Genomic DNA, 27,542 nt, shown 5'->3' with positions numbered 1-27,542 from the left:
TTGACTTAGAATGCCTTTTATTTGCTTTTAGTTGGATTTACCTCGTGGAAATAAATAAAACATTTGAGCTTCAAAATAATGCGTGAACATGAATAATTCAACAGAGAAAACATTCAAGGTGAAGGGGACGTAAAGAGTAAACTCCTGCCACTTGAATCTGGTAATCCCACAGTGCAAAAGAAACAGAGAGTAAAGTTGTATTTCTTACTGCCGCTGAGGCTAGCTCAGATCTTTCCTCTCTGTTTCTCAATGTCAGTGGTCTCCTGTCAGTTAAGAATGAAAAAACAAAAATGAACTGTAGTTACAGAGAGCTCTCAGTTTGAAAGCTGCTATTAATGTATGAAATACACTGATAGCGAAAGTCAATGACATGCACTATTGCAAAGAGGGCCAAAAGCAAACAAATGATGCACAATCCCGGGATCAAGGTATCTTCAGTTCTGGAACAGCTTCTGTTAAGTGCTATGCCTTGGCATAGCCATGCATCCTCTTACTACAAGTCTTCTCATTTTTATCTTGTGTTAGGAAATTACAAGCTGGAGAGAATTTTGTTATCTTCAGCAGAGATTAAATACATTTTGGTAGCAATTGTCTTACACTACATTTAAGGTGTGATCTAAAAACAAAGTGTCCGCCCTCAGGAGAGTGAATAATTACATTGCTGCGTATGTGTCTTATACTTGTTTGCATCAGCACTAGTTATCAAAGCATAATTTGCAGAGGAGCCATCTTGCATTGTCCCTTCTAACAAACCTTATTTTTTGAATCAAGAAAACGGTCCTTTCTATTCTTTTAGAACTTGGCAATCATGGAGACAAAGAAAAGTTCACATTAATCAAAGCCAGCAGAGAAGAGAAAAAGGGTTTGGGGAATTGAAACGAGATGTGGAGCATGGGGGGGGCTTATTTTCAGTTGCCATTTCCACCACAATCAAATTAATTGACAAAAAAAAATAATCCTTGGGTGTTCTCATTTTTGTCTAGTATCATCCTGGCGGAACATCACAAACAATATCCAATGATTGCAGTTGTTGTTTTACTGAGGCAGTGCAGTTACAGCTGAATGAGTTGTACTTCAATATTTTTCCTTAGCAAGGCAATTTAAAAAGCATCATTACAGTGTTCCAAGAAATAGACCCACAAATTGTTCTACAAATATGGTTACATTAGACATTTATACAGGAACCTCTGGTGCTCACAAAGTCATCATTGATTTCTGCATCAATCCAAAAAATGTCAGGTCTATAATGTTCATGCTAAAAATGTTATGGACACAAACCGCACAATACTTTTAGTTAGTGTAATTCATTAAGCCCAAATCAGGATGGGAAGACCACAATATGTTTGGTTTTCTGTGGCTACCCAAATAGCATGTCAATATACTTGGAATTGATTTTCGGCTACTAGTGAGAAAATGTCATTAGGAACCTGTTTGAACCCTGATCCTCCCTGTCTAAGACAGAGCATCACTTAGGTATTCACAACTAACCTCATCCGGCAAGGTCTTCCTGCAGTTTTAGGTTGTTCAGCTCTCACTTCATCTCTTTGGATCTGTAATTAACTAGTTATTAACCATTGCTAAAGGCATTACCTTGAACACTCACAAATTGACAATCTCAATCCAAACAAAAGTTCTTGAAAAGTAATTCCAGGAGCAACCAGACATATTCAGGATTTTGGTAAGGGCCCATTGGTGATTCATTTCGTACAGTAAAAGTCACTTCCTTCGACATAATTTGTTCCATGTTTTCCTCCTACTATTTATTGAGAGGTTTCTTCATTACAAAATTGATTTTGCTTTGGGTTCAATACCATTAGAAAATAGAGTTCGTTTTGTGAGCTTGTAGAGAAATTCTACATACATTCACTTCCTTGAGTTTCATCATAGACATTTTTGAGAAGGGTCCATTACTTACAACTCTGTGTTCTAGGAATACTCTTGCTTTTTCCACATATGGCATAGGTGTCTATGGGTGCCTTAGATCCTCATAAGAAGCGTTTTTCCTCACTGTTCCCCACTTCTGCATGACAAAAATATAGCCTCCTAATAGCAAAGTCAGTGTTTTGAAAAGTATATATGCTTGGTGATATGCCAAATATATTGGAGAGAGAAACAGATAGGGGGAAGAATACTGAATTGATATTATTGTAAGATGCATCTGATGTTTCTTTGGTAGATTGTCTGAACAGTCACTCTGAGCCTCAGTATGGCGAGGTGATTTTCACCCCCTCTCCAAGCTTTTCTATCCTCCAACCCTAAAATACACTTATTTTGGCAGACCAAGTTCATTGTAAACAGCAGGGGGTGCCGCTCCTTAGATCAGATGAAGTACTCCTTCTTGCTCTCGTCCATGGCATCCTGCAGAGCCGGGTCGCCTCGAAGTGCCGCATCCGCTGTTTCGGCAAACTCAGTGCCCTTGGCCTCATTGGTGTGGTAGGTGCCTTTGTGCCGGTACATGTAGCGAATCACTACCACTGCCAAGCAAAGAAGCACCAGGACCACAGCAGCAATGACAGCTGCAAATGGAGATAGATGAGGGTGTTACAGAAAGGACTTTGGTCTCACAATGACAATTCACTATCACAATGACAAAATACAATGAGGGATGCTTTTCACAATAGCCCGCGATTCTGCACAGGCAGGACTTCGACATTGAAGTGTCATTGATCTTTGAATGGGCAAAGTCATTGGACTGTATGTGGATCAGAAAGATGACCATTCCCTGATGGTTGGTAAACGTCAACACAAAACCAAAAGGGATATGCATCTCCAAATACTTATCAAGCTTCAATCTGCCAACAGAGTGCAGTACAAAACAAGAGTTTGCTCAATAATGTGGTGTTCAGAGACAAGTACAGGCTTAAACAACTGTTTCTCTGTTATTTTCAAAGGACAATATTTCAATCAAAGTTCATTGTGATGGTTTGCCAACAGTGAATGGTAGTGGTAATGTGGTAGTAGAGACTGTTAAGTTTGAAAAATCTGTCTTGGGCCAAAAATCACAACTTGCGAAGATGTTTTGCAACTTATTTGTCTATTTTGTGAAATGCCAGTCTCTTGATAATAAAAAGTCAGTTTCACGCTAGATTCTAGTTTGAACACATTACTGGCAGAAGAAGGACAAAGTGTTTTTTTAAATGCGTATTTTGTGGGCTGTTACAGCTGCTGGGAGACAAGGACAGTATTTTGTGCCATAAAAATAGCAATGGCATTACATGTAAAATTTGTCCCGTTGGTTGGCTGACTCCAGAAATTAGCTTTAAATAGCTCTGTTCCGAAACATTTAGCAGACTGCTGCTTTGAAAGAAAGGGAAAGCGATGTCTTTGTGTTGCATCGTTAAACTAAGGAGGATGTCTGCCTCCAGCATCAAATCCATCAGCCATATTGACTTGGATGAGGTTTGCAGAGGGAAGCAAAGCTGATGGAAACCCTTTGAGTGTTCTGGGCATGAGAAGAACTCTATTATAACTCACCTCCTAGTATGGCATCAAAGTATCCATCATCCACGTCGCAAACTAACGAGGCAAAAGGAAAGGGATTTCAGAGGTGCTCATATACACTACTGTTCAAAAGTTTGGGGTCACTTAGACATATCCTTGTTATTGAAAGAAAAGCACATATTTTGTCCATTAAAATAACATCAAATTGATCAGAAATACAGTGTAGACGTTGTAATGTTGTATATTACTATTGAGGCTGGAAACGGCAGATTATTTGTTGTTGTAATATCTACATAGGTGTACATAGGCACACAGAAGCCCATTATCAGCAACCATCACTCCTGTGTTCCAATGGCATGTTGTGTTAGCTAATCCAAGTTTATCATTTTAAAACCCTTTTGCAATTATGTTAGCACAGATGAAAACTGTTGTGCTGCTTAAAGAAGCAATACAACTGGCCTTCTTTAGACTAGTTGAATATCTGGAGCATTAGTATTTGTGAGTTCGATTACAGGCTCAAAATGGCCAGATACAAAGACCTTTCTTCTGAAACTCGTCAGTCTATTCATGTTCTGAGAAATGAAGGCTATTCCATGCGAGAAATTGCCAAGAAACTGAAGATCTCATACAATGCTGTGTACTACTTCCTTCACAGAACAGAGCAAACTGGCCCTAACCAGAATGGAAAGAGGAGTGGGAGGCCCCCGGTGCACAACTGAGCAAGAAGACAAGTACATTAGAGTGTCTAGTTTGAGAAACAGACGCCTCACAAGTCATCAACTGGTAGCTTCATTAAATAGTACCCGCAAAACACCAGTCTCAACCTCAACAGTGAAGAGGCGACTCCGGGATGAGAGTTCCTCTGTCCAGTGTCTGTGTTCTTTTGACAATCTTAATCTTATCTTTTTATTGGCCAGTCTGAGATATGGCTTTTTCTTTTCAACTCTGCCTAGAAGGCCACCATCCCAGAGTCGCCTCTTCACTGTTGACGTTGAGACTGGTGTTTTATGTAGATATTACAAAAAAAAATCAGCCGTTTCCAGCTACAATAGTCATTTACAACATTAACAACATCTACACTGTATTTCTGATCAATTAGCTGTTATTTTAATGGACAAAAATTGTGCTCTTCTTTCAAAAACAACAACATTTCTAAGTGACCCCAAACGTTTGAATGGTAGTGTAGGTTCACATAAGTTACATAGATGGCTAAAGTACAGTGTGTAGTTATAATGCTGTAAGAGCAATTATTTTGCCTTCCATTTATCCCATGTATCTTGAACCACATTAATATTTAGTTTCCCCAGGCTTTACTTTGTTATTTTAACAAATGTAAATGTTTCATAAAGGTTTGTTTTTATAGACAGCTGTCTCCCTGGTGTGTGTGTATGTGTGTGCAGAGAGGTACTTTGTATCCGTCACCGGGGGACAAAACTCTCATTAAAGAAAGTGATTAAAGGTAATCATGAATTATTGCACAGGCAACATCTGCCCATCTTGACTTGACTTTCTCTGAAGGACAGAGTCACAGAGTCAGTCAGTCATAGCAGAAACCGTGTCATTTATAAAAACACAATGCTAAATACAAAAAGGAGATCGATCCCTGCAAGCATGAGAAAGCGCTATAGCTTAAAGAAGGAAGAAAGAAAGGAAGAACAAAATGGTGATTAGTTAATGGAGACCCCAAAGTGCGCAATTAAAAGGCAGCCTCATTAATGCCTAATCACCCGAAACACATCTTGGTGTTCGCCCACTCATTAGATCCTCATCTCAATGCATTGTTTATGATGTGGACACATTCTCAGCAATTAAAAAGCCCTAACAGAGCCTTCTCATTTGGGACGGAGGGAGGGAAATTCAACAACAGATCCTCAGTGTGTAGTTGTGGGAACAGAGTAGTGAAGTGAAGCAGCTGGGATGGGACAGTGTCCAGGATGCGTGGCTCATTAAGTTACTGTGTACTAAATCAAGATTTGAATTGTGTAAAACACCTCAACTTTAGGCCTATGGACTTTGACGAATGCTTGCCTGTTCTGGGGGCCTCAATATGCATATGAAATCCATAAGTCATTCAATCTTGATCCAAATATGATTGGCTATTTTAGATGCAGACTCACAGACCTTCTCTTCTCCCTCAGTTAGACCTGACCAAAGCAACACATACTCCGTTATGAGACTGTGGGTGTTTCTCAAAATGCATACTACCGTGCTCCGAGCATGAAAATTGGAGCACGGAACGATCAGAGTATGTGTCCAAATCAAAGTATGTGAAACGGAGCACGGAGGGCACTTCTCGAAAGCGTACTCTGTTTGTACATATTTTGAAGCATGCATCGATGCAATCTTCAAAGGAAAGTATGCAAATAAATAATGACACAACCATGTAAAAAATGACGCAACATTTATTGAAGTCAAGTGCACCCATTACTTGAGCTGAAGTGAGAGAAAATACACTCCGACTTCCGAATGAAATGTTATCTATTCACATCTCATATATTGCCTGATTACAATATTTTATCTTGATATGTTGGTAAATACATGCTGTGTTAATTTTGGCATGTTTACCTGCCTACGTACTGTAGATCGCAAGCCCGTACAAAGTCAATAGGGCTAATTGGCTAGCTACTATTGCTAGCTAGCCAGAAAGTCACAAAGAATTGTTAGCTAGCTACCCACAAAGAATTTACATCTACCTTGCATCACATTTATTTTAGGTTATTTTACCTGTTAAACTATCTGGTTAGCTACATTATTACCATTCACATATAGCTAATTGATAGTTATGAAGTAAAATGTTTGCTTTGTGTATATCTTGTTTCGTCTCTTGCCATTGTCCTGGCTGGAAGAAGGTTCAGTGAATGGGTAACTCAATAGGGCCTACCGATTAGCAAGCTAGCCATGAAGAATTGGTAGCTATGTCACGACTTCCGCCGAAGTCGGCTCCTCTCCTTATTCGGGCGGCGTTCAGCGATCGACGTCACCGGTTTTCTAGCCATCACTGCTCCATTTTTCATATATCCATTTGTCTTGTCTTGTTAGCGCCGGTCTTGTGGGATCTGGATGCGGACATTGAGCAGGTGTTGCGTACAGAGCCCGCTCCCTTCCAGTGTCCCATAGGGCGTATGTACTTTCTGTCTGCTTTCCGTGACCAGTTGATCTCTTGGGCCCACACTTCTCCCTCCTCTGGTCATCCGGGGATCGGTCGGATGGTGCGCTGTCTGACTGGGAAGTACTGGTGGCCCACTTTGGCTAAGGACGTGAGGGTTTATGTCTCCTCCTGCTCGGTGTGTGCCCAGTGTAAGGCTCTGAGACACCTGCCCAGAGGTAAGTTACATCCCTTACCCGTTCCACAACGACCTTGGTCACATCTGTCAGTGGATTTCCTAACGGATCTTCCTCCCTCACAGGGAAATACCACAATCCTGGTCGTTGTGGATCGTTTTTCAAAGTCCTGTCGTCTCCTCCCTCTGCCTGGTCTCCTTACGGCCCTACAGACTGCGGAGGCCCTGTTTACACACGTCTTCCGGCACTACGGGGTGCCTGAGGATATAGTGTCGGATCGGGGTCCTCAGTTCACGTCGAGAGTTTGGAAGGCATGTATGGAACGTCTGGGGGTCTCGATTAGCCTCACCTCAGGTTTTCACCCCGAGAGTAAGGGGCAGGTAGAGAGAGTCAACCAGGATGTGGGCAGGTTTCTGCGGTCCTATTGCCAGGACCGGCCGGGGGAGTGGGCAGCGTTTGTGCCCTGGGCCGAGATGGCACAAAACTCGCTTCGCCACTCCTCCACTAACCTCTCCCCCTTTCAGTGAGTATTGGGGGTACCAGCTGGTTCTGGCACCGTGGCATCAGGGTCAGACCTAGACTCCTGCGGTGGACGACTGGTTTTGGCGCGCAGAGGAGATATGGGAGGCCGCCTGTGTCCATCTCCAGCGAGCCGCGCGTCGCCAGAAAGCCAGCGCAGACCGTCACCGTAGTGAGACCCTGGTGTTCGCACCAGGGGACCAGGTCTGGCTCGCGAACCATAACCTGCCCCTCCGCCTGCCCTGCCGGAAGCTGGGTCCGCGGTTTATGGGGCCATTTAACCTTTTTGGGATAGGGGGCAGAATTTTCACTTTTGGATGAATAGCTTGCCCAGAGTGAACTGCCTCCTACTCTGTTCCAGATGCTAATATATGCATTATATTGTTAGTATTGGATAGAAAACACTCTGACATTTCTAAAACTGTTTGAATGATGTCTGTGAGTATAACAGATCTCATATGGCAGGCGAAAACCTGAGAAGAATCCAACCAGGAAGTGGGGCATCTGAGGTTTGTAGTTTTTCAAAGCTTGGCCTACCGAATACACATTGAGATTGGATGAGGTTGCACTTCCTAGGGCTTCAACTAGATGTCAACCATCTTTAGAAACTAGTTTGAGGATTCGACTATAAAGGAGTGCCTCATGAGACCTCTGAGTCAGTGGTCTAGCAGAGAGCCTTGGTCTCATGACGCGTGCTCCCGACAGAGTTTCTTCTCATTCCAGTGCTTTCCTGAAGACAAAGGAATTCTTTGGTTGGAACATTATTGATGTTTAATGTTAAAACATCCTAAATATTGATTCCATACATCGTTTGACATGTTTCTAAAGGACTGTAACGGAACTTTTCGACTGGCTATTTGGACATAAATGATGGAACTTTATGGAACAAATCAGTAATTTATTGTCGAACTGGGATTCCTGGGAGTGCCTTCTGAAGAAGATCATCAAAGGTAAGTGAATATTTATGGTGTTGTTTCTAACCTTGTTGATTCCAAAATGGAGGATATTCCTCTGGCTGTTTTGGGCTCTGAGCGCCGTTCTCAGATTATGCTTTTTCCGTAAAATCTTTTGAAATCTGACGCAGCGGTTGCATTAAGGAGAAGTCTATCTTTAATTCTGTGAATAACACTTGTATCTTTTATCAATGTTTATTTTGAGTATTTCTGCAAAATCCCCTGATGTTTTGGAATCAAAACATTACTGCACGTAAGGCGCCAATGTAAACTGAGATTCTTGGATATAAATATGCACATTATCGAACAAAACATACATGTTTTGTGTAACATGATGTCCTATGAGTGTCATCCGATGAAGATCATCAAAGGTTAGTGATTAATTTTATCTAAATTTCTGCTTTTTGTGACTCCTATCTTTGGCTGGAAAAATGGCTGTGTGTTTTTTCGACTTGGCTTTGACCTAACATAATCAAATGTTGTGCTTTAGCTGTAAAGCATTTTTTAAATCGGACACGATGGGTAGATTATCAAGATGTTTATCTTCCATTTCCTGTATTGGACTTGTTAATGTGGGAAAGTTACATATTTCTTAAAAATATTTGTGAATTTCGCACGATGCCTTTTCAGCGGCATGTTGTCGAGCGAAAAGTTAAAGTCCTGAGGAGGGTGAACAAGGTATGTTATAGATTACAGCTTCCCTCTGACTATCATATTAACCCCTCTTTCCATGTGTCTCTCCTCAGGCCGGTGGTGGCTGGTCCTCTCTAGGAATCTGAGGTGGGGGAGGTCCCTCTGCCCCCTTTGGACATCGAGGGGGCCCCGGCGTACATTGTTCGTTCCATCCTGGATTTGAGGCGTCAGGCGGGGCGGCTAAAATACCTCATGGAGTGGGAGGGGTACGGGCCGGAGGAGAGGTGATGGGTTCCGGTTGGTAGATGTTCTGAACTGCTGCGGGAGTTTCACCGTCGTCGGCCGGATCTCCATGCACCTTGTCCTCCGGGTCATCCTCGAGGCCGGTGTCAGCTCGCCGCTGGAGCCGCGCATCAAAGGGGGGTACTGTCACGACTTCCACCGAAGTCGGCTCCTCTCCTTGTTCAGGCGGCGTTCGGCGATCGACGTCACCGGCTTTCTAGCCATCACCGCTCCATTTTTCATATATGCATTTGTCTTGTCTTGTTTCCGTACACACCTAGTTTTCATTTCCCCAATCAATCTACTTGTATTTAACCCTCTGTTTCCCATCATGTTTTGTGTGTAATTGTTTCATGTCTTTGTCTTGTTGGTGTTTTATTTACCCGCTTTACTTTTGTTATGTTCTGTGTTTTGAGCGCATGTTATTTATGTAGTGCTCTCGTTTTGGAACTAAATAAAGTGCGCCTGTTTACATCACTCAACTCTCCTGCACCTGACTTCGCCTCTTATACACTCAATGACAAGCTAGCTACACACGGACAATGTACTTTGTACTTTGCTAAAATTAGTGTTAGGCTATTGTTGCCTGTTTAACTAGCTTGATTACTACGATTCACATACAGTATATCTGACAATTATGAAGTAAAACGTTTGCTTTGTATATATCTTGTTTTGCCTCTATTGTTGACATTGTCCTGGTTGGAAGAATGTTCAGTGAATGGGGAGATGCAGCGTCAGGTAATACAGTAGGGGGAGTGCAAGGACTTCTCAAATGTAATGTTTTATGTGTTCTCCACACTCTTGTCCTCAAAGGAACATACTCAAGAGAACGTCCTCGGAGAATACACACGGAGCATGAGAGTGTGGAGCACGGTTTTATGCATATTGAGAAACACCCTGTGTCTGCTGCCGAGCTGCATGCATTTTGTCTTATCTAAATATAACCATTCTTTAGTGTGGTGTATTATCACTGTTTATCAGATAGAAGACAGGATACCTCTATGCAATCTCATTCCCTTGTAAAAATCTAGATTGGATTTCGGAATGCATAACATTATTCAGATTGCAGAAACTTAAGATACTTTATCGAAACATAAACTCACCAACAGGGGTTATCATGTCTGCTGTTTCACTCAGACCTGTGAATATACAAAGAAAGCAATCAGTGTTTGGTTGTAGAATACAGTGGAGGATTCACTTTCACTCCAGAAATGTATAATCATAATAGATTTTTCACCTCACAGTCTTACTATACATGAATAGTCGCTGAAACAATATTTTATACATAATTACACAACAGGTATAACTGTTATACTTCTTATAAAGTGTAGGTAGAAATTGTTTCTCAATATTTTGTAACAGAACTGCACTCTTTCAAGTGCATGCAAAATTTCAAATACTTGCAAGGAAACCCTGCTGGAAAAAAATAGCAACTTTGCTTAAGGCAAGATTCAACATCACATGAGGCAGCAAGCAGGTCAATAGTTTAAGCTGCTACTAAGATGCATGGTGAAATTCAGAGGGAGGCAGCCTATCCTTTTTTTAAAGCAAAAATATATCCATCCACAATTCAGGGTAAGGGAACGGGTTAAGTTTAATTTCTTTATATGGTCTACACTTAATCAGGCCAGCCAAGATCTGAGAGCTGTGGAGAGAGCTCAAATCCCTGATAAATTTGCCAAGCAAACACGGGGGGCCTGTCTCGCCCGGAGGTGTCTCCTCGTTAGCCTCGTTAGCAAGATCCGCTCGCTGCCGCGACATGGAGAGTGGGACATCTGCACTGCCCCCGATGGGGACCACTAAGCCACATCCAAGTGCAGATTTCTCTTCCCGTCACCAGAAGCCAAAGAGGCCGACAGGCAGGCAAAGGCGTGAGGAGGGTGGTGAGTATTGGATGCCACAGAGCATTAGCCAACGTGCATCACCTCCTTCTTTCACTTCGTTCGCCGACACATCCGCAGAAGAGTTTGCCCCGGGAACGAGACACTGCTTTCATCGCATTCCCAGAAGTGGCGTTAATCTTGCCCAAAGCCGGCTGTGAAGCAGGCCTGGTAAGTGTCTCCCTGTAGGAAGGAAGGGGGAACTGGAAGCCAAATTAATTCCACCCTGCAGATCTGTGGCTGACACTGTGCTGATATGATATTCTCAGGAAATAAATATATGCTAAAGCCTGGCCGCATCTAGCTCTAGTGGCTCTTGGTCCCTAAATGGCTGTCCAATTTAGTGGCCATCGTAAGGAATAGTAAATAATATCCATTTAAATGTTAGAAAAGCTGGCATCTTGCTTGTCACACTATCAGACTGCATGGACAATCTTAATGAAAATGTTATCACGTAGTGCAGAGTTGGTGCTCTAAAGTAGTTTTCAGTATAGAGGTATTGCAGTTGGACAGTCAATTTCCTGGTTCCCTCTCTGGGCCAGCTGGCATAGGGGATGTCATTAATGGAGTTGTGATAAGTCTTGAAAGGTGAATGCAAATGCTAGCGACCATGACAATAACACTCTTGGTTTTTTGGCAGCGGTCCCTTGAGGCCACCCATGCTGTCGCAACACAATTATGTCTCAAATCAAATCAACAGTTGTGGTGTTGTTACTGACTTGTACTTGTTGGTGAGTTGCTGTTCAATTTGTTATCCCACAACTTTTTGGGATCATTTAGCTTGTTGGACCAATGATTCTCCAATTATGAAGTGGCAGAAGGGGCTTGAGAATAATCTCCATCTCAGTCTGAGAAGCAGAGCCTATCAAACAACATGGGAGATTGGGAGACTAACATAAAAATTCATTGTCAAATAAGTAGATGCTAGATATGAATTTTGATAGCACTGCAAAAAAACTGCCAACTCTTCAATACAGCCTTCGAATTTCAAGGATTGAACAGACGGTGTTCAAAGCACAGTTTCACCTCAGAGGATTTCAAACTTTTTTAATATCGATGGGCTGCAAGGGCGTTTTCTCAACTGTATTTCCCACCTGTCGTTGTCTGGTGGATGTGGCTGACTCTTGATTTCCGTCAGCAAACAGCTCAGCTGTGGCCCGCTGCCTGTGCCTAACTGAGGGTGAAAACATCCACTAAATGACTGGATAAATACCTCTCTCTTCCCCCATCTCTCTCTGCTCTTCCTCTTCCGGTAATGTTCCACAGAGAAGGACGCTCGTCTTGTATTATTTAACATGCTGAGAGCTGCTCATGCAGCTGTCTGAAAAATCTAAATAGTTAGTGTCCTTTAAAATGAAATGCACATCTTTGGAGTTCTGGTAGGTGGAGTGGTTGTGTCTTGGATAAACATGATAATATTGCAGTTCCCTTTATTTATTTTCCCCTTATTATACTGTGTACTGAATTTTCTAAATACATATACTGCAAGTCGAAATGATGCAGAAGCATGTTCAATGTACAGCAATTGTGTTTGTGGATGAGCTAAGCACCAACCATTAGCAACACTATTCTTAGGTATATGTTACGTAAGCAACCAGGAGAAATCATAACCAATCACATCAAAAACCTACTCATCTGGTCTTGAGACTGCAAGGCCTCCATAAATGAACAATGAACTTTCTCCCAACGTCAGGGTCTTAGAATGCATTAAGATAACACTCCTGAGTAAAATGTCAAATATTTCAATTTGCCGACCAAGGGAACTATATCCTTGCAGAAGAGTTTTAATATGCAGGGTTTGTCTCTCGTATCTTTCATTCACCTCAAACTCCCTGCCTGGGCTCCAAACATATTTGACTTTATAACTTTCAAAAAACGTTGGTCTAATATTCATATACATGTGTTCTGAACCCTGCCTCTCCCACACACTGCAGGTACAAAAAAAAAAGAACTTTGGCTTTCTCAATCATTTTCCTCGTCACATCAACTTAAAGGAGAAAACATATTTCTTATTTATCCCCTCCAGTAAGAGCACTGTCAGAGTAAGACTGGTATGGTGCAGTACAACAAAAATAGTATCTAAATGGACTATTCAATGAAAGGGCAATAATTGGCTGACTGAAGAATTGCTTTGATTTCGTTACTTGAGTCAGTAGCTCATAGCCATCTGAGGAACTGAAAGCCTGAGCTTACTGCTTCCATTAAGTCCAAGTGTGCAACTCCCTGATAGACTATACAGAAGGCAGTATGTATGGGTATGTACAGGTACGTATGTATGGGTATGTAAAATGGACTGCAATCCAGTCTTACCATATTTTCTTGGCTCCATGCACATTGCTGTTTGAGAAAACAATCGTGCTTCGCTAATCAAAATGGCTACTTTGTTTGAGCTGGCCAAAGCTGCCTTTTCTCTTCCATGTTCCAGACTAATATTTCCCTCACATACTGTACTTTACTCATGCACTGACCTCCAAGTCACGTTGTGATAAGAATACGGAGGAAAGGATTGGGTAGTGGTGGGAGGCTGGGGAGGGAGGCATCTTATCAGCTCTTAAACCATGCAGACATGCCATTTTAAATTATTAATCCGAGAGGTTTGACCAGCCTCTATGAGTTCATTAGGTAAAAACAGATATCTAATGGGAACCTCCACTTCATATTTTCTTTATACTGCCATTTATCACTGTGAATGCTAGTTACTCAGCTCTAGGATAAACACTTACATTAGACGGTATCTTTACTGATGAACTGTACGTTCAGTATTAGCAGAAAGCATGCCCTTGTGTGTTTAGAGATCTCCTGCAAAACACAGTTCAAGCTGCATGGCAGCCATTTAGGCTAGATAGGCACCAAACTACTCAGCGTTGTTCTATCTAGTGCATTCTGTAGCAGTGATGCAGGTTGATCATCATCTCCAGAGATGGTAATGAAAGTAAATGACCGCCTGAGAGACGAAGCAGCAGAACGACACACATTTGAATAACTTGCGAACGGCCTGCCAGGCATAACTAATCAACACATTCTAATGAGTTTCTTTCTTCTGCTACTTTAGACTGGGTTGATTGGGAGGGCAATAGTGCAATCTCTTCAACAGCAGTAATGTCAGATGCTTTGATGAAATGCAAGCAATGCCAGTGCAATCTGGCAATATGGAAACATCAATAATGAACTTGCAATGAAGTGTTTACAAACAGACACACAGCAAAGTCATCATCAGAGTAGTTCTGTCTACCGCATACGGTCCGAGAGAAAAAATGGCTTCAAAGTTTAATTTAAATTAAATCTGGCTGGGTATCTCAATCAATACAGACTGTACAAAACAAAACTCAATCCATCTCGTAGATACAGAAGGCAATTTTCAAAACAAAACAGTCAGCTGTTATCTTCTCCAAAGGATCCACTGAATAAACACAATTATCAGTACACTTCATCTTGGCCTATTGAGAAACCGTAGGTAATACACAGTCTGTGTTTAAGGTAAAATATGTTTAAGTCCGAGGTCTTGTAATTGTTGCCAAGGATACTACGTAAAGCTAATTTGTGGAGTGAAATTCTGTATACAGAAGATGACCAGGCCTGTAAGTAGCCTTGAGTGGGTCGCCCCCGTAAAAGCCCAATATATCATATATATGAGTTGGAGTTTTAAGCTTGTCAGACACCATTTTGTGTTAAACTTGGACAGGCTTTACAAACCTGTATTTTCAGTGTTGAACACTTTTTATTATCAGGCATCCCATCAAAAGTGGAAAGCATATTTCTTCTGGCTGTAGGCATGAATGTACGAGAGATCCTATCAGAAAATTGGTCCTTGAAGGAGCGCTTCTTGGAACCCGAGGTTGTTTATCAAATGTTATGTGTTGTGTTGTAACAAGTTAAATATGTGGAGCGTTGGTTCTCGCAGACCTACCCATGTGCCATGATCATCCCTCTCCCCTTTCCTTCCATGGCTACTTCGCTGCTCGTTGCTACCCTGACAACCCTTATCCATTTTCTGACAGAGTCTCTAACCGGGACCAGAATTCTCAATGACAACATTTCAATCACAGCTCGGGAAGGAAGCAAGTGAGTGAGGAGGCCAACAACTTGCAGAAAGCAGGTGTCTGAAGGGTGTGGCGTGAGGGAAGGCAACCGGGACAAATGGAGAGGGAAAAAAAGACAATTAGAGAAAAAAACCTGGAATGATATACAAAGACAGGGAGAGGAAGAGTGAAAGGAGAAGATGGAATAGAGGTTTGGGGATTCTAGGCTGAGGCTACAGGGCAGCCACACCTCGGCACAAACTCTTGTTTGTGATCCAGTGGGCTGTACTGTAATAAAACATGTTTGGCCCCTCCAATCCCTTCCACCCACGCCCCAGAACCATTACACTGAACCATTACACTGTGTCTCAAGTATTTGGCATTACTTTCCATTTTCCCTTATCTTTCCTTGCCTCTCCCCACATTCTTACTCTGCTTTCCTCTGTCTGTATCTGGCTGTGTTCAGGCTTTTCTCTCGCTATCTCTCTCACACTCAGCCTCTCAGACTCCCGAGTCTCTGTCTGCAAGTTCTGTTGCAAAATCAAAGTTCTACTAGAATGATCGATGACAATGTTATCATCGGACTGCCATGGAATACTCTAAAAGTAATTAACCTGTTGAGGAAGCCTCTAGATTGGCATCTTGTAATTTACCATGCCACCATGAGGACGGCTCTCAATAGAACATCGGATCCAATATCGCAGCTCTGATTAAGAAGACAAAACAAATTATCTTTCTCCCCCACCTGCAGTGTCACTTATTTGTCGGGCCCAGAGCTGTCAGAACGATGGATTAGGGTGCGCCCCAGATCCCCTCTCAGAGACTTGTTACCAGGAACCTTACAACCTATCGAATAACCATATATTTTAGGTCAAACCTCCAGGGAAGCACAATGGTAACTTCATATCGTTGTGAGAAGGATACAAAAATGTATAATTTCTTGGAATTATATCTTGTAGTATTCCAAATAAATAAATAAAGTGTTATGATTTTGTAATATATTCTCCTTGTCCGACAATGTCTTGTCATAATTCATGAACCTGTAACACTGGGTGTTTGGGCTTTGGGTGTTTGGTTTCGAGCACAGGTTGTCAAACCAATTATAATCTGTGTCCTGAGTGACCAGTTAAAGATTTATATCTAACATTGTGGACACATGTTTCCTGAGTCACTGGGTGAAGCAGGGCTGGCCCTCTGCACATCCTGTTTGATGACACTGTCCGATCTCACTTCAAAACAAAAAGTGAAAAATGATAACAAATTCAACTGGAGTCGATGGCTCAGAAAAATAAATGAGGAGCTTTGCAGAAATAGTGTTTACCAAGCACAAGGTCAGTTTAAAATTGCATGAAGGAAATGTTTTCATCTTTCAGAGGCAAAAATGGATTCTGAATTATTGAGAGAGTTGACATGTGGGAGATTGTGAATGACCTATTGGTCACCAGGTCACATATATAGTTATTTAGTGACTGGGAGATAATATTATGTTTCAGGGAGATCATATTGGAAAATTAAGCTGGAAGGGAAACACTGTTTGTCTTTTATCCCTGTGACACCTCCAAGTGCAGAAATGCAAAAATGCAACAGGTCGTAAACTCATGTCGAACACTACATAGTTAATATCCTTAGACCCAGTATCTCTTGCTCTTCTCTATGATGTAGTGATTCTGTAGAAAAAAATAGAGAAACAAATATTCTTAGCTAGAGCTTTTTTTCTAAGTGTTGCAAAAACGCTTGGGTCTCACAGGGTTAAGATGGCTGGTTGACTGGACATAGCCCAAGAGTCTACTGCCAAAAACTGTTTGAGGACATAGGACCTACCTAGTGAAGGTTCGGGAAATAAACTGGAAATATTGTGTTGGACACATATAGTAGCACAGCATCACTCTCCCTGTTTTCTTTCAACCTTTCTCCTTTACTTTACTACAACACAAAATGAGGAATACAGACAGAATAGATTGAGAAAGTCACATACCTTTAGAGAAAGAGGTGGTGCCCTGGATGTGTGTCAATCATCAAAATCAAACAAATAGACACCTCAATAAACTTGATGTCCTCTGGCAGATCAGATCACTATTCCAGCATGTTGCGAAAGCCTCACTTGACCTGACTGACCAAAGTTAACCAGTCCACCAGCTATGCTAACAGTTGTCATCTTAACTTTAGGCTACTAATACTTCAAACTTAACATATGCTCCCTGGCTGAAACAGTTATTAGCCCTAATCAGACACTCAGCTGGAGACTGCCTCAGGGATTGTTATTTGAGAAATGAAATCACTTTCCCTCAGATCCTTTCAATTACCTCAGTGCTCCCCTGTACCGATTCAATAGCAGGACCACACTTCATCATTACAAAATCGCACAGAGAGAAAATAATTGGAGGCTAAAGGTTACTGGCAGCAGGACGAAAGATCTTTCCCCCTGTGAATTATGGCAATGCAATTGTATTTGCGTTGGAGTGGCTTATGAACAATAATGAGCATACTTTTTATTTTGGAGGACAACCAATGGTTGCATTGTACTTCAGAATACAATCTTAGGCAAATATAAACAACAAAGAAATGTTAGGGTACATGAACTTGTTTGAGACCATGGAGGCCCATAATGGTATGTAAACCTGCCTTCCATGAGTTAGTCTATCCTTCAGAATGGTTATTGTTTGGGAACTGTTTTTAATGAAAGCTGAACAATGGTATCTGTGTTACATTGACTTCAACAGGGGGATATCCTCAAGAGAGTTACGGTCAACCTGAGTCCACTTCGAACCCCCACTTCATAATGCAAACATATTCACACGACAGGCTGCAGGAGATGACAAACACCCTTTCCTGTGCCTTCTCCTCATTCTTCTTGGAAAGACACTGGTAGGCAGCAAACTAATCCATCCCTCTTACTGGCTGGCAGCCTTGGCAGCCCGGACTTGTGAGCTGAAGACTAGACGTAAACATAGAAAACAAAATACGAATTTGAGCGTCCCGGATTTTCATTTACTATGTTAAGTCTTCCACTGAGTCCAGGTTGGCCTTGGGGGTCACATCTGGCTGGGAATATAGCTTGGAGACCCTATCTCTTCCAACCATATGGCACTGGCAACTGTAGAACACTACTTTCCATTTCCGTTCTTCTTCCTTTCTTTCCTTGTAGTGTAAAAGGTACAGCAGTTGTCCCATTGCTGACCGGGTAAAGCGGAAGATTCTGGGCCAGGTTGTTAATGGCTATGAAATCTTATGACAGGATCAGATGACTTGCTTCAGGCATGATTGAGGATTATTGGGGACAGATGGTGCCTTGTCCTATGCTCCCCGTTGCCTTACCGCCTATGGGGATAAACAAAGAGGTCTGTTCTCTGCCGGGCTAACTACTGTAGCTACACACAGAGAGACCAGTGAATCAGGGAGAAACAGATAAACAGAACAGTCCAGACCGTGGCAGATAGGTTCAGCGCCTGGCGAAGGCTTTTGCTCTTTTGTAAAAAAGCAGTGAAAGTTTGTTGCCATGATTTTGGCCTAATTAACTGCATCTCAACTCTGCACCCTGCACCCGAATACTTGGAATTTGATTAATTGCAAATGCTATACATTTTTTACAAAAACGGAACCAACTTTTAAATATTACTCATAACATTTCGGTGGTTACTGACGACAGAGGATATTAGAGCCTGAAACTTTTTTGGACCTACCGTACCATTTTCTCCTGCTTTTCTCTCAGTTTAGATATGTGTGTAACACTCCTGCACTGTGATTTACACTGTATGGGAGGGCTATAAACATCTGAGAGTTCTCAGCCTTTACCCTGGGTGGAATCAATTAAGCACCTCTGCTGTCTCCAGAAACTGAAAGACAGACACTCCAAGGGAATTGGAAAACGTACTGGACAGCTGTCCTCCAGGACCAGCATCGAGCCTCCCTGCCAGGCACCTGATTGTCTCTCCCTGGTGTGAAGCTATAGCACCAGCGTGAGGGAGAGAGGGAGAGTGTGAGGTAGTTGGTGCTGCTGCCGTGGCAGCACATCTGTCCTGTTATCTCTGGAGCATGGAGCTGAGGGATGAAGTGGATAGGGGAGGAGACTCTGGGGGGAGTAAGATAAACACACTAGAGACGCCAGTCTGGGATTGTTATTGGGTCTCTCCCCTCTTTTCCACACTGGTTTTGAAACACATCCTCCTCTTCTTCTACCTCATCTCCTGGAAAAATACCTCCAACCCCTACAGTTCTAAATACAACACATCCTGCTCCAAGAAAACAGAAAGGATTATTTCCTGTTCCCATCTCGTCTTTAATTCTACTCCAGTTCTCCCTTTAATTTCTTATCGATTTCTCCAACTACTCCATCCATCCCAGGCTCAATCTATCTCTGTTGCACTTTCTCTCCGCCTGCCACGTGCGGTTCCCTTCTGTCACTCTCTGCTTCTCTGTATTTGTCTGTGTCCTCCTCTGTCAAGCATGCTCTCTTTCTCTCTCCCGCTTCTTTCTTTCTCTCTCTCCCTCTCTCTATCAATCTTTCTACCTGTCTGAAAGTAGAGTAAAAACCCTGACAGTGAGAGCAGAGGAAGGGGAAATCTCCTTCTCTGCCTCCTCACAAGCACAGCCTCTCACGAATGCACAACTCCAGCAGCCCAGACAAGTCAAGGTCAGCTCTACTGTCATCTCCTCTCAGCTCCTCTGACACATGCTTTCATACTAAAAATGGAGAATCTCCATTATCCTGTGTCCTTTCCTGAGTCTGTGTCTGAGATGCTACATGCTTGTCTCTGTGAACTAAAGTAGGGGCACTGGGGGTGAGTGTGTGTGGGAAAATAATAGCTCTATTTCCATGTCTGATTATTCATAGGTTGCAGTTATACGCTGCAGAAAGTTAACATGGTAGCAAGCACAGTGAAAGTTGATAACAGATAAAGAAGGGACTCTTTTCTGTAGCAGGCTAATGAGAACATGTTGAGTGACAGCCACCAGAACAGCTTATACAAACAAACATCAGGTTGCTGCCTCAGTGTTTTTGAACAGCCCTGCCAGCTGGTTGAAAAACAGATCATTATTCTTCAACACCTATTTAATGCACCTATTCAATGTGGCCTGGTCCACAATTGGTGCTTGATGAGCAAATGGATGTTAACAGATCTGTATACATACAGTCACATTGACATACTCCTTAGTGTGTGTTTAAATTAAACTTGCATTCGTGACGGTGTGTGGCGTCATGTAGTTGTCAACTAAAAGCCTTACATACTGTACATGAACCCTAGAATCACTCACACTCTGCTAGTTGTTTATTTATCCTCAGCTCACCAACAAAATGTCTCCTACACAACACAAAGCTTACTACAGTCATATTGCAGTTGTATGGTGAAGGACATGGGCACCTGAATGAGCCCAGGTGTATACCCATCTTTGGGCCCACCATATGACAATGTGAGGATGATCTCAAAGCACTCCTATGACAGTGCCAGACACATACTTTACTTCAAATCACATTTTATTGGTCGCATACACGTATTTAGCAGATGTTAATGCAGGTGTAGCGAAATGCTGGACTTTGTGGCTCCCATAGTGTTATTGTCTTGTGCTACAAGCAGGGAATGATTCAACCTGTAGGCATGGTGACAGGTAATTGTCAATTAACATTAAAATCACATTTCCCTCCGAGCACTTTAGGGTTATCAGCAGCCAAGCATGATGGCAAATTTTATGCTCGCTTAATCATTAATATCTCATGAAGCAGAGTTATTGGAGCTTATCCTCATCAAAAAGTGACAAGTCAGTCTCTAAAATTGGGTCTTCATCGCCTATTTTGAGATAATTGGAGCTCGAAGTGATCACCTCTTTTTTGCTTCAACCTAATTCCTGTCAGTAGTTACTGCACAATATCGAATTAAATCGAAAACCCTCTAATATTCTTTTACGGCTTTCAGGCTTTCAGGTGTGCTCAGTGAAAGGAATGTCATGCTTACAAGGAGAAATAATAAATTCACAGACTTGTGCAGAGGAACATTTTTACCCTCCCTTCCTAAAGCTTATTATGCATGGGTTGGAGAACCAGTCATTTTCTGAAGTAGCCGAATAGAATGATGTTTGCTGCTGCCTCTCCTCCGTTATGAAAATGGAGTTTAAAAATGCATCACCGGAAAATAGGAGAAGGAACAATCAGGCCCTGAAAAACAGCTTTGTAATGTCTGCAGGCGCTTGCCTGCCTCTTTCTTTGGCCCATAACTGTCTCTCTCATAGTAGCCTACAGATGTATTGAGTGATAAGACTTGATATTATGTCATTAACTTAAATGCTCCAGATAGTACAGATGTACGGAGATAAAATTTGATCTACACACTGACTAAACCTGTGGCCCATGTGGTGGTGTTCTCCATACAACCTCACTTTGTGGTCCCGTAATTTATCCTGAAACCCACAGAGATGAATATATATATATATATATATATTGAACTATTGAACGTTCATAACTTCTTCAACCCAGCCTGAGCAATTTGCTTCTAATATCCAGACAGATTAACTGTCTGTCACTGCATCACTAATGAGGGGATACTTTTTCTCATGATAAGATTGCACCTTGTTAAATCCCACAACTTGGTTGTGAGAGATGACTGTTTTTATCCTGTGGATGTCTAGCTGCCACTCTGGCAACACATTCCCCGCTGTCAGGCCCAGGGCCCGGTGTCTGAGGAGATCTATATTCACATCTGTCATATCGCCCGCCTGCTCCGTCTCCCCCAGACCCTAGCAGACAACCCTAGCATGCACAATGGATAGCACGCACAATGACAGCTGTGAATATAGCATAGCTGGAGTAGCCCTGACTTTTACTAAATCTCCCCCGCCCCCCCCATACTTATGTGCCTTAGGTATTGTTTGTATACATGACCATGCACTTCCAGCATGTCATTTTGGCTTATGGCAGCTGGCAACCTAAAACAACACATTTGACTCTACCTATTCGGTGTATGTGACAATGTATATATTTTTTTACCTGTCTGCCAATACAGTACATATTCAATGATGAACTCTCAAAGACTGAGAGTTTGTGTTTTTCTTCACGCCACATGAAATCGTATTGTATATCAAAACTTGCTCAAGTATAGGCCTATTTATTTGTTGTTGTTGCTCAGATCTGATTTTAATTATGAACTTTGATTGATCTGATAAAAATATAATCCCTCAGATATTGCTCGTTATAACATCTGGACATTTCAAAATGTACAGTATTCAATTGATTAATATCATTTGCATTTCTTGATTCTAACATTTTAATCAGTCATTTTATCTCATTCAGTATATTTGTGTACGTGTAAGAGCTATTTTGTGTGTTTGTAACGGGCGTCACGCTACTTGCTTAGCGAGTACCGTTTCCTCCCGATTCAGCTCACACTGAGACCTAGGAGATCTGCCTTTATAGTACACATGACGTCTTACCAGTCGGCCCCTTTGACAAGCTAGCAGTTTTTCAGAGCAAGTGGCGACACTTCAGGCTGAGGAGTGAGTTTCACACATCACCATAGTCCATATTCCATATAGCAATGAAAATATATAGCAAATATAGAGAATTACAGGAAATATAAATGTTCTATAATATATGGAAACTGTATGGAAATGCTTTCTACTTTTCTACTTTACTTAAGAAAAATGTACTTACTATGACTGAGATATGTGGTTGTCTCACCTAGCTAACAGTCGCTCTGGATAAGAGTGTCTGCTAAATGACTCAAATTTAAAACATTTATATGTCAATGCTTTGAAAGAAATTCTAACAACTGTAACAATCTTCTTCCTGCTCTGCCAATGTTTGGCCACTTTACAAGGCAGCTCTTGACAGGACACACAGGTGGAGTCTAAAGAAATAAAGAAATAAAAAAAAACGATGAAATCCAACTCAACAATGGAAGATCACAAGGAGTAAAATAAAACCGCTGCTTGCTGTTGTTCATTTTGTTTTGTTTTCTTGATTGGAACACTCCTGGCCCAAACCCAGTAATACAAGCATCACTCAGCATGCCTCTTAGACTACCAGGTGTCCGATATATGTTGTGCCTCTTCCATTTTTTTTTTATCTCAGGGGTAGACAAGGTCAGGTGCTGTGTGCTTTACAACAGTGTGGAGTATTGGGGGTCTCGAGAGTTACAGTACAGTGAGAGGGAATCTGTTTTAGTACTTTCACCCTGGCTCCACCCCATATACTCCAAACCATTATCCCTTCCTGTAAAATACTGTAGTGGAGCAGAAGGTGACACTAGAATCTGTTTCTGTTCTGCAAGGCACAGCCCAGGCTGCTCAGGCATGCAGATAGTTGTGTGGTGGTTCCACGGTACCAGACTGGACAGTTGGAGAATACTTACTGGTTGGCATGGGTTGTGTCATGGCTTCTGGTTTCGCCTGGTCAGGGGTCGTGTTAAAGGCCACAGCCGTGGAGTTCCACATGCCGGGCAGAGTGGGTGTTAGGCAGGACGTCCAGAGAGAGAAAAGGAAAGAGAGAGAAGAAGAAAGAGAGAGAGACAGAAATTAGAGGGTAAAGGTGTATCCTGATGTAGGAGTGTGGGGGTGTTACTCAGCTCTCTAGTATCAAATCTCTATGTGAAAGGAAGTAAGAGGAGATGGTATGTAAATATCCTAATCCCTCTTAGCCTGTTTAGTATAGGTGCAAAGAAACGTGTTCTGTACACACACACAACCACAAATGCTTGCACACATGAACCAAGACAAACCCACACACCTGTTGCGCTGTTGCATTCACTAAGTCTTGCTGTTCTGTTCTTTGGATCACATCTTTTATTGCTACACAGATACAATGTGAGACATATTCCTCCAAACTGTCAAAACAAGAATCAAGGCTGATTCATTATTTAATCATATCCCAGTTTACCTATCTACTTATGGCCCTACCTAGACCAAGCAAATTGTGTTTTTTTTCCCAATTATAGAGCAAAAAATATTCCACTTTATTTGGAACGGCAAACCAGACAAAATTAAACGGGCCTATTTTTATAATGAATAGGGAGGGCTGAAATTACTAAATATTAAAGCATTGAACCTCTTACTAAAATATTCTGTCATACATAAGTTGTACTTACGTCCTAAATGGTTTTCCAGCAGATTAGTAAGAATGACGAACCCCGTGTTAAAGAATGGCCTTGTTCCCTTTATTCAGATTACAACCTTTCACTTTCAGTTATTTGAAAATTAAATAATCTCCAGAATATTGGTATAATATAGATTTCTAAATGTATTTTACAACGCTCACACATGCGACACGAGCGGTGTAGTCAGCCGGTCAGATGATCCCACAGGTGAAGAAGCCGGATGTGGAGGTCGTGGGCTGGTGTGCTTACACGTGGTTTGCAGTTGTGAGGTCGGTTGGATTTATTGCCAAATTCTCTAAAAAAAAGTTGGAGGCGGCTTATGGTAGAGAAATTAACATTGAATTATCTGGCAACGGCTCTGGTGGACATTCCTGCAGTCAGCATGCCAATTGCACGCTCTCTCAAAACATCAGACATCTGTAGTATTGTGTTGTGTGACAATACAGCACATTTTAGAGTGGCCTTTTATTCTCCCTAGCACAAGGTGCAACTGTGTGATGATCATGCTGTTTAATCATCTTTTTGATGTACCACATCTGTCAGGTGGATTGACTATCTTGGCAAATGAGAAATGCTCACTAACACTAACAGATGTGAACACATTTGTGCACAGAATTTGAGAGAAATATGCTTTCTGTGCTTATGAAACATTTCTGAGATCTTTTTATTTCAGCTCATGAAACATGGGACCAACACTTTAAATGTTGCTTTTATATTTTTTGTTCAGTATAATAATACTCTTAGTAAAAATGGTCATCTTTAATTTACAATCTGTAGAAATTATGAGAATAGAAAGGTTCAGAACTTCTGTGAAACATTAGAGCAGTTAACATATGTGGAAATTAGAAATCAAGTGGATGGTTTTCGGGGATAAATAGGTGGGGTTGAGGGTAGCTGAAGGGTGGTACTAAAAACAAATAAAAATATTTAAAAAAGATAACTAATATAAAATATACATACCATGTCTGTAAAATGTACATAGTATGTATAAGCTGGAAGTCTACATTAGTTTACTCCAGTTAGCGGAGGGGTGATAGGGTTAGGGGAAAATAATAAAGAAGCAAAATATATTGGACATGATGCAGACAATTACATTGATAGAATCCACAATCTATCTGCAATATTAAAGTGGATCTACCCTCTAAAACAATAAAACAAATACAAAAGAACATCTGAGGCTGTCTATACTATCCCATTCCCTTAGACATGGCCCAAAAGCCCTCCTCCCTCTGCTTCCCTGTATCTGCAGCATGCTGACCCAACAGCTTTCTAACAGACAGAGGAAGTGCTGCTGTGAGGAAGCATGGAGCACAGCCTTATCGCAGTCAAACAGTCAGATATACAGTTTAGTCTGGAGAGCTGAATAACACTCCTCACTCCCCTCTTCTGCCCTCCTCACACCAACCCTGTGAATGCTCAGCTTTTTAACATTCATTACTAGTGACTTTTTAGAGAAAAGGATAAAGACAAATATTAACTTACAGATTTAGAACGCTACGTGGGGCCTTACAGAGGGTCACTTACTCTGGTACAGTCCAATCAGTCTTAGGGCCATGACCATTCATACTGTGCTGAATACCAGTGTGAACGTTAATGTGGATATACTCAATTAAACAACCATCGTGTACTCTTTCTCTGCTACTGTATGAATCATTTCCTAGCATTTTTTTCTCACTTTCCCTATGTCAGGTTGTTACTAACTTTGCTCTAAATAATGTGTGGTTTCTAACATAATATGTTCTACTTATAATACAGTTGTAATAATGTAATAATAACCAGCAACATACACAGTTAAACATCTTTTTATAAGAAAAGGTAGGCATGAACTGAAATCTCCACTCTACAAAATTATTTAAAAATCATAGCTGCCTATCTCCTGCATGAAGTTAACTCATGCAAAACACCCTCCAAACATAAGCTGCTATCATTTAACCAGAGATCATATATAATAAGTCAGATTGATTCACACCAAGACAGATCATCAGTCTATGAACTCTGAGCTTGGAGAGGCACTTACCTGTTTGTTTGTCTCTCTCTCTCTTTCTCTCTCTCTCTCTCTCTCTCTCTCTCTCTCTCTCTCTCTCTCTCTCTTGTCCCTCTCTCTCCCTCTCTCTCTCTCTATCCCTGTCTGTCTGTTCATGGGTATCATCATGGCTGCCTCTCTCCTGCATGAAGTTAACACATGCAATCTTCTTCCTTCTTCTACAGGGACAGGCAACTTTGATGGGGGTGGGGGCTCTTATACAACGTGCAAGCCCCCTACCCCCGACTGCCTGGTTACATTAGATAATTTTGTCTCAGAACTTACCTTCTGTGTCTTGGAGAGTCTTGCAGTACCCAACCTATGTCAAGTCATAACCATAACGTTTTGACTCAAGGGCGTCAAGTAGAATCCAAGCATTGATTCTGAACTTTGTGTACCACAGAAGTAATTGTGACCTAAATTTGTCTACTGGCTGACTGGGTGCCACGATGAGGGCAGATGTCATTCACAGCTGCACCGTCACATAAGCTGAAAAGGCTGTTTGTGTTTAGTTTTCATAAAATGCAGACTACTGCATCATAGATGTATAACTCTGTAGGCTACATACCACTGTCTGCCTCAATTATAACTTTACAGAAGTGTCTTATGTGAGGAGACAGAGTAACACTTTGACCAACGTTGAGGTGCTAAAACAGCCTACTGGTTCTAACAAGCCTCAAAATCTCAGTTGCAGGGTGCTTGTGTAAGTAAACAACTAATCAACAAGTTGCTTCATTATTTCCTGCTTTGTTAATAGCTACTATGCCACTGTATAGTATATCTCTAAACAGACTCAGGAAGCTCTGCCTTCATCAGGTCTGTTACTATGACAACCTGAGTCATGAGTCAAGAGCAGTAACAGACAGTACTAACTTTGCCCAGGGTGCAAGAGAAAATTCTACCCTAACTGCATTAAAAGCATGCAGAAAAAAGACATACTAAATAATTTTCAAAAAGGACTTTAAAAGGAGCATGCACTCACCAGCTGCACAGCAACAGGTTTCCAAGAACCCGTTCCTGTTCTCTCTAACTCCACTCTCCAAGAATAAACCCTTATTCAGAACAGGTTAGCAGAACATTTAAAGGTAGTCGGTCCTCCCTCTTAACAAATATTTCACCTTAAGACATTCACCCTAACAGTGTCTGAAGCCAAAACAATTTTTCTCTCGCCCTAAGAACCGGGTGTGCTATGCAGCACATGAACTGTTTTTTCCCCCCTGTGCCTGTAAACCTATTCCCCTAACTAATTATCTCTTACACTCCACCAATGGACCGGGAGGCCCCTCCCAGCACCATGCAAATGATCCCCAGCTGTTGTGGGGCTGATTCTCACTTTATGCCGCTTTCATGTGCTATTCGGAACTAGGAAACTCTACACCAGTCGTTGTCTCATCATTTGTTCCACGCAACTGTAACTCTAGAGCCATGAA

At 41.8% G+C, this 27,542-nt stretch overlaps 1 protein-coding gene across 8 annotated transcripts; it reads right to left on the bottom strand.

Moving 5' to 3' along the window:
- LOC118367005 (glycophorin-C-like) lies at nt 1–27,542 on the bottom strand. 8 transcript variants are annotated; one of them, XM_035749924.2, is made up of 6 exons: nt 27,095–27,526; nt 23,723–24,384; nt 23,349–23,385; nt 10,214–10,249; nt 3,475–3,516; nt 1–2,516 (listed from the first exon to the last, which is right to left on the bottom strand). In XM_035749924.2, exons 3-6 carry the CDS (start codon nt 23,368–23,370, stop codon nt 2,320–2,322), a joined length of 297 nt encoding a protein of 98 aa, XP_035605817.1. In that variant the 5' UTR covers nt 23,371–23,385; nt 23,723–24,384; nt 27,095–27,526; the 3' UTR covers nt 1–2,319. The 8 variants fall into 8 exon arrangements, with proteins under 8 accessions (XP_035605817.1, XP_052349701.1, XP_035605816.1 ...); XM_052493741.1 differs by lacking the exon at nt 3,475–3,516 and having other exon boundaries at nt 27,095–27,542; XM_035749923.2 differs by lacking the exon at nt 23,723–24,384 and having other exon boundaries at nt 27,095–27,517.

This window comes from Oncorhynchus keta, chromosome 34, assembly GCF_023373465.1.
Source record: "Oncorhynchus keta strain PuntledgeMale-10-30-2019 chromosome 34, Oket_V2, whole genome shotgun sequence".
In the NCBI taxonomy this organism is placed as follows: Eukaryota; Metazoa; Chordata; class Actinopteri; order Salmoniformes; family Salmonidae; genus Oncorhynchus; species Oncorhynchus keta.
This window is presented reverse-complemented; position numbering and strand designations above follow the sequence as displayed.

Bases quoted from the DNA above. Each gene is read 5' to 3' on its own strand.
- LOC118367005 (XM_035749922.2), bottom strand. From the start codon at position 13,325: ATGTGCATGGAGCCAAGAAAATATG. The intron at 10,250-13,300 runs GTAAGACTGGAT...GTATATTCACAG, and splicing joins CATGGAGCCAAGAAAATATG to GTCTGAGTGAAACAGCAGAC. The intron at 3,517-10,213 runs GTGAGTTTATGT...TTGCCTCGTTAG, and splicing joins AGACATGATAACCCCTGTTG to TTTGCGACGTGGATGATGGA.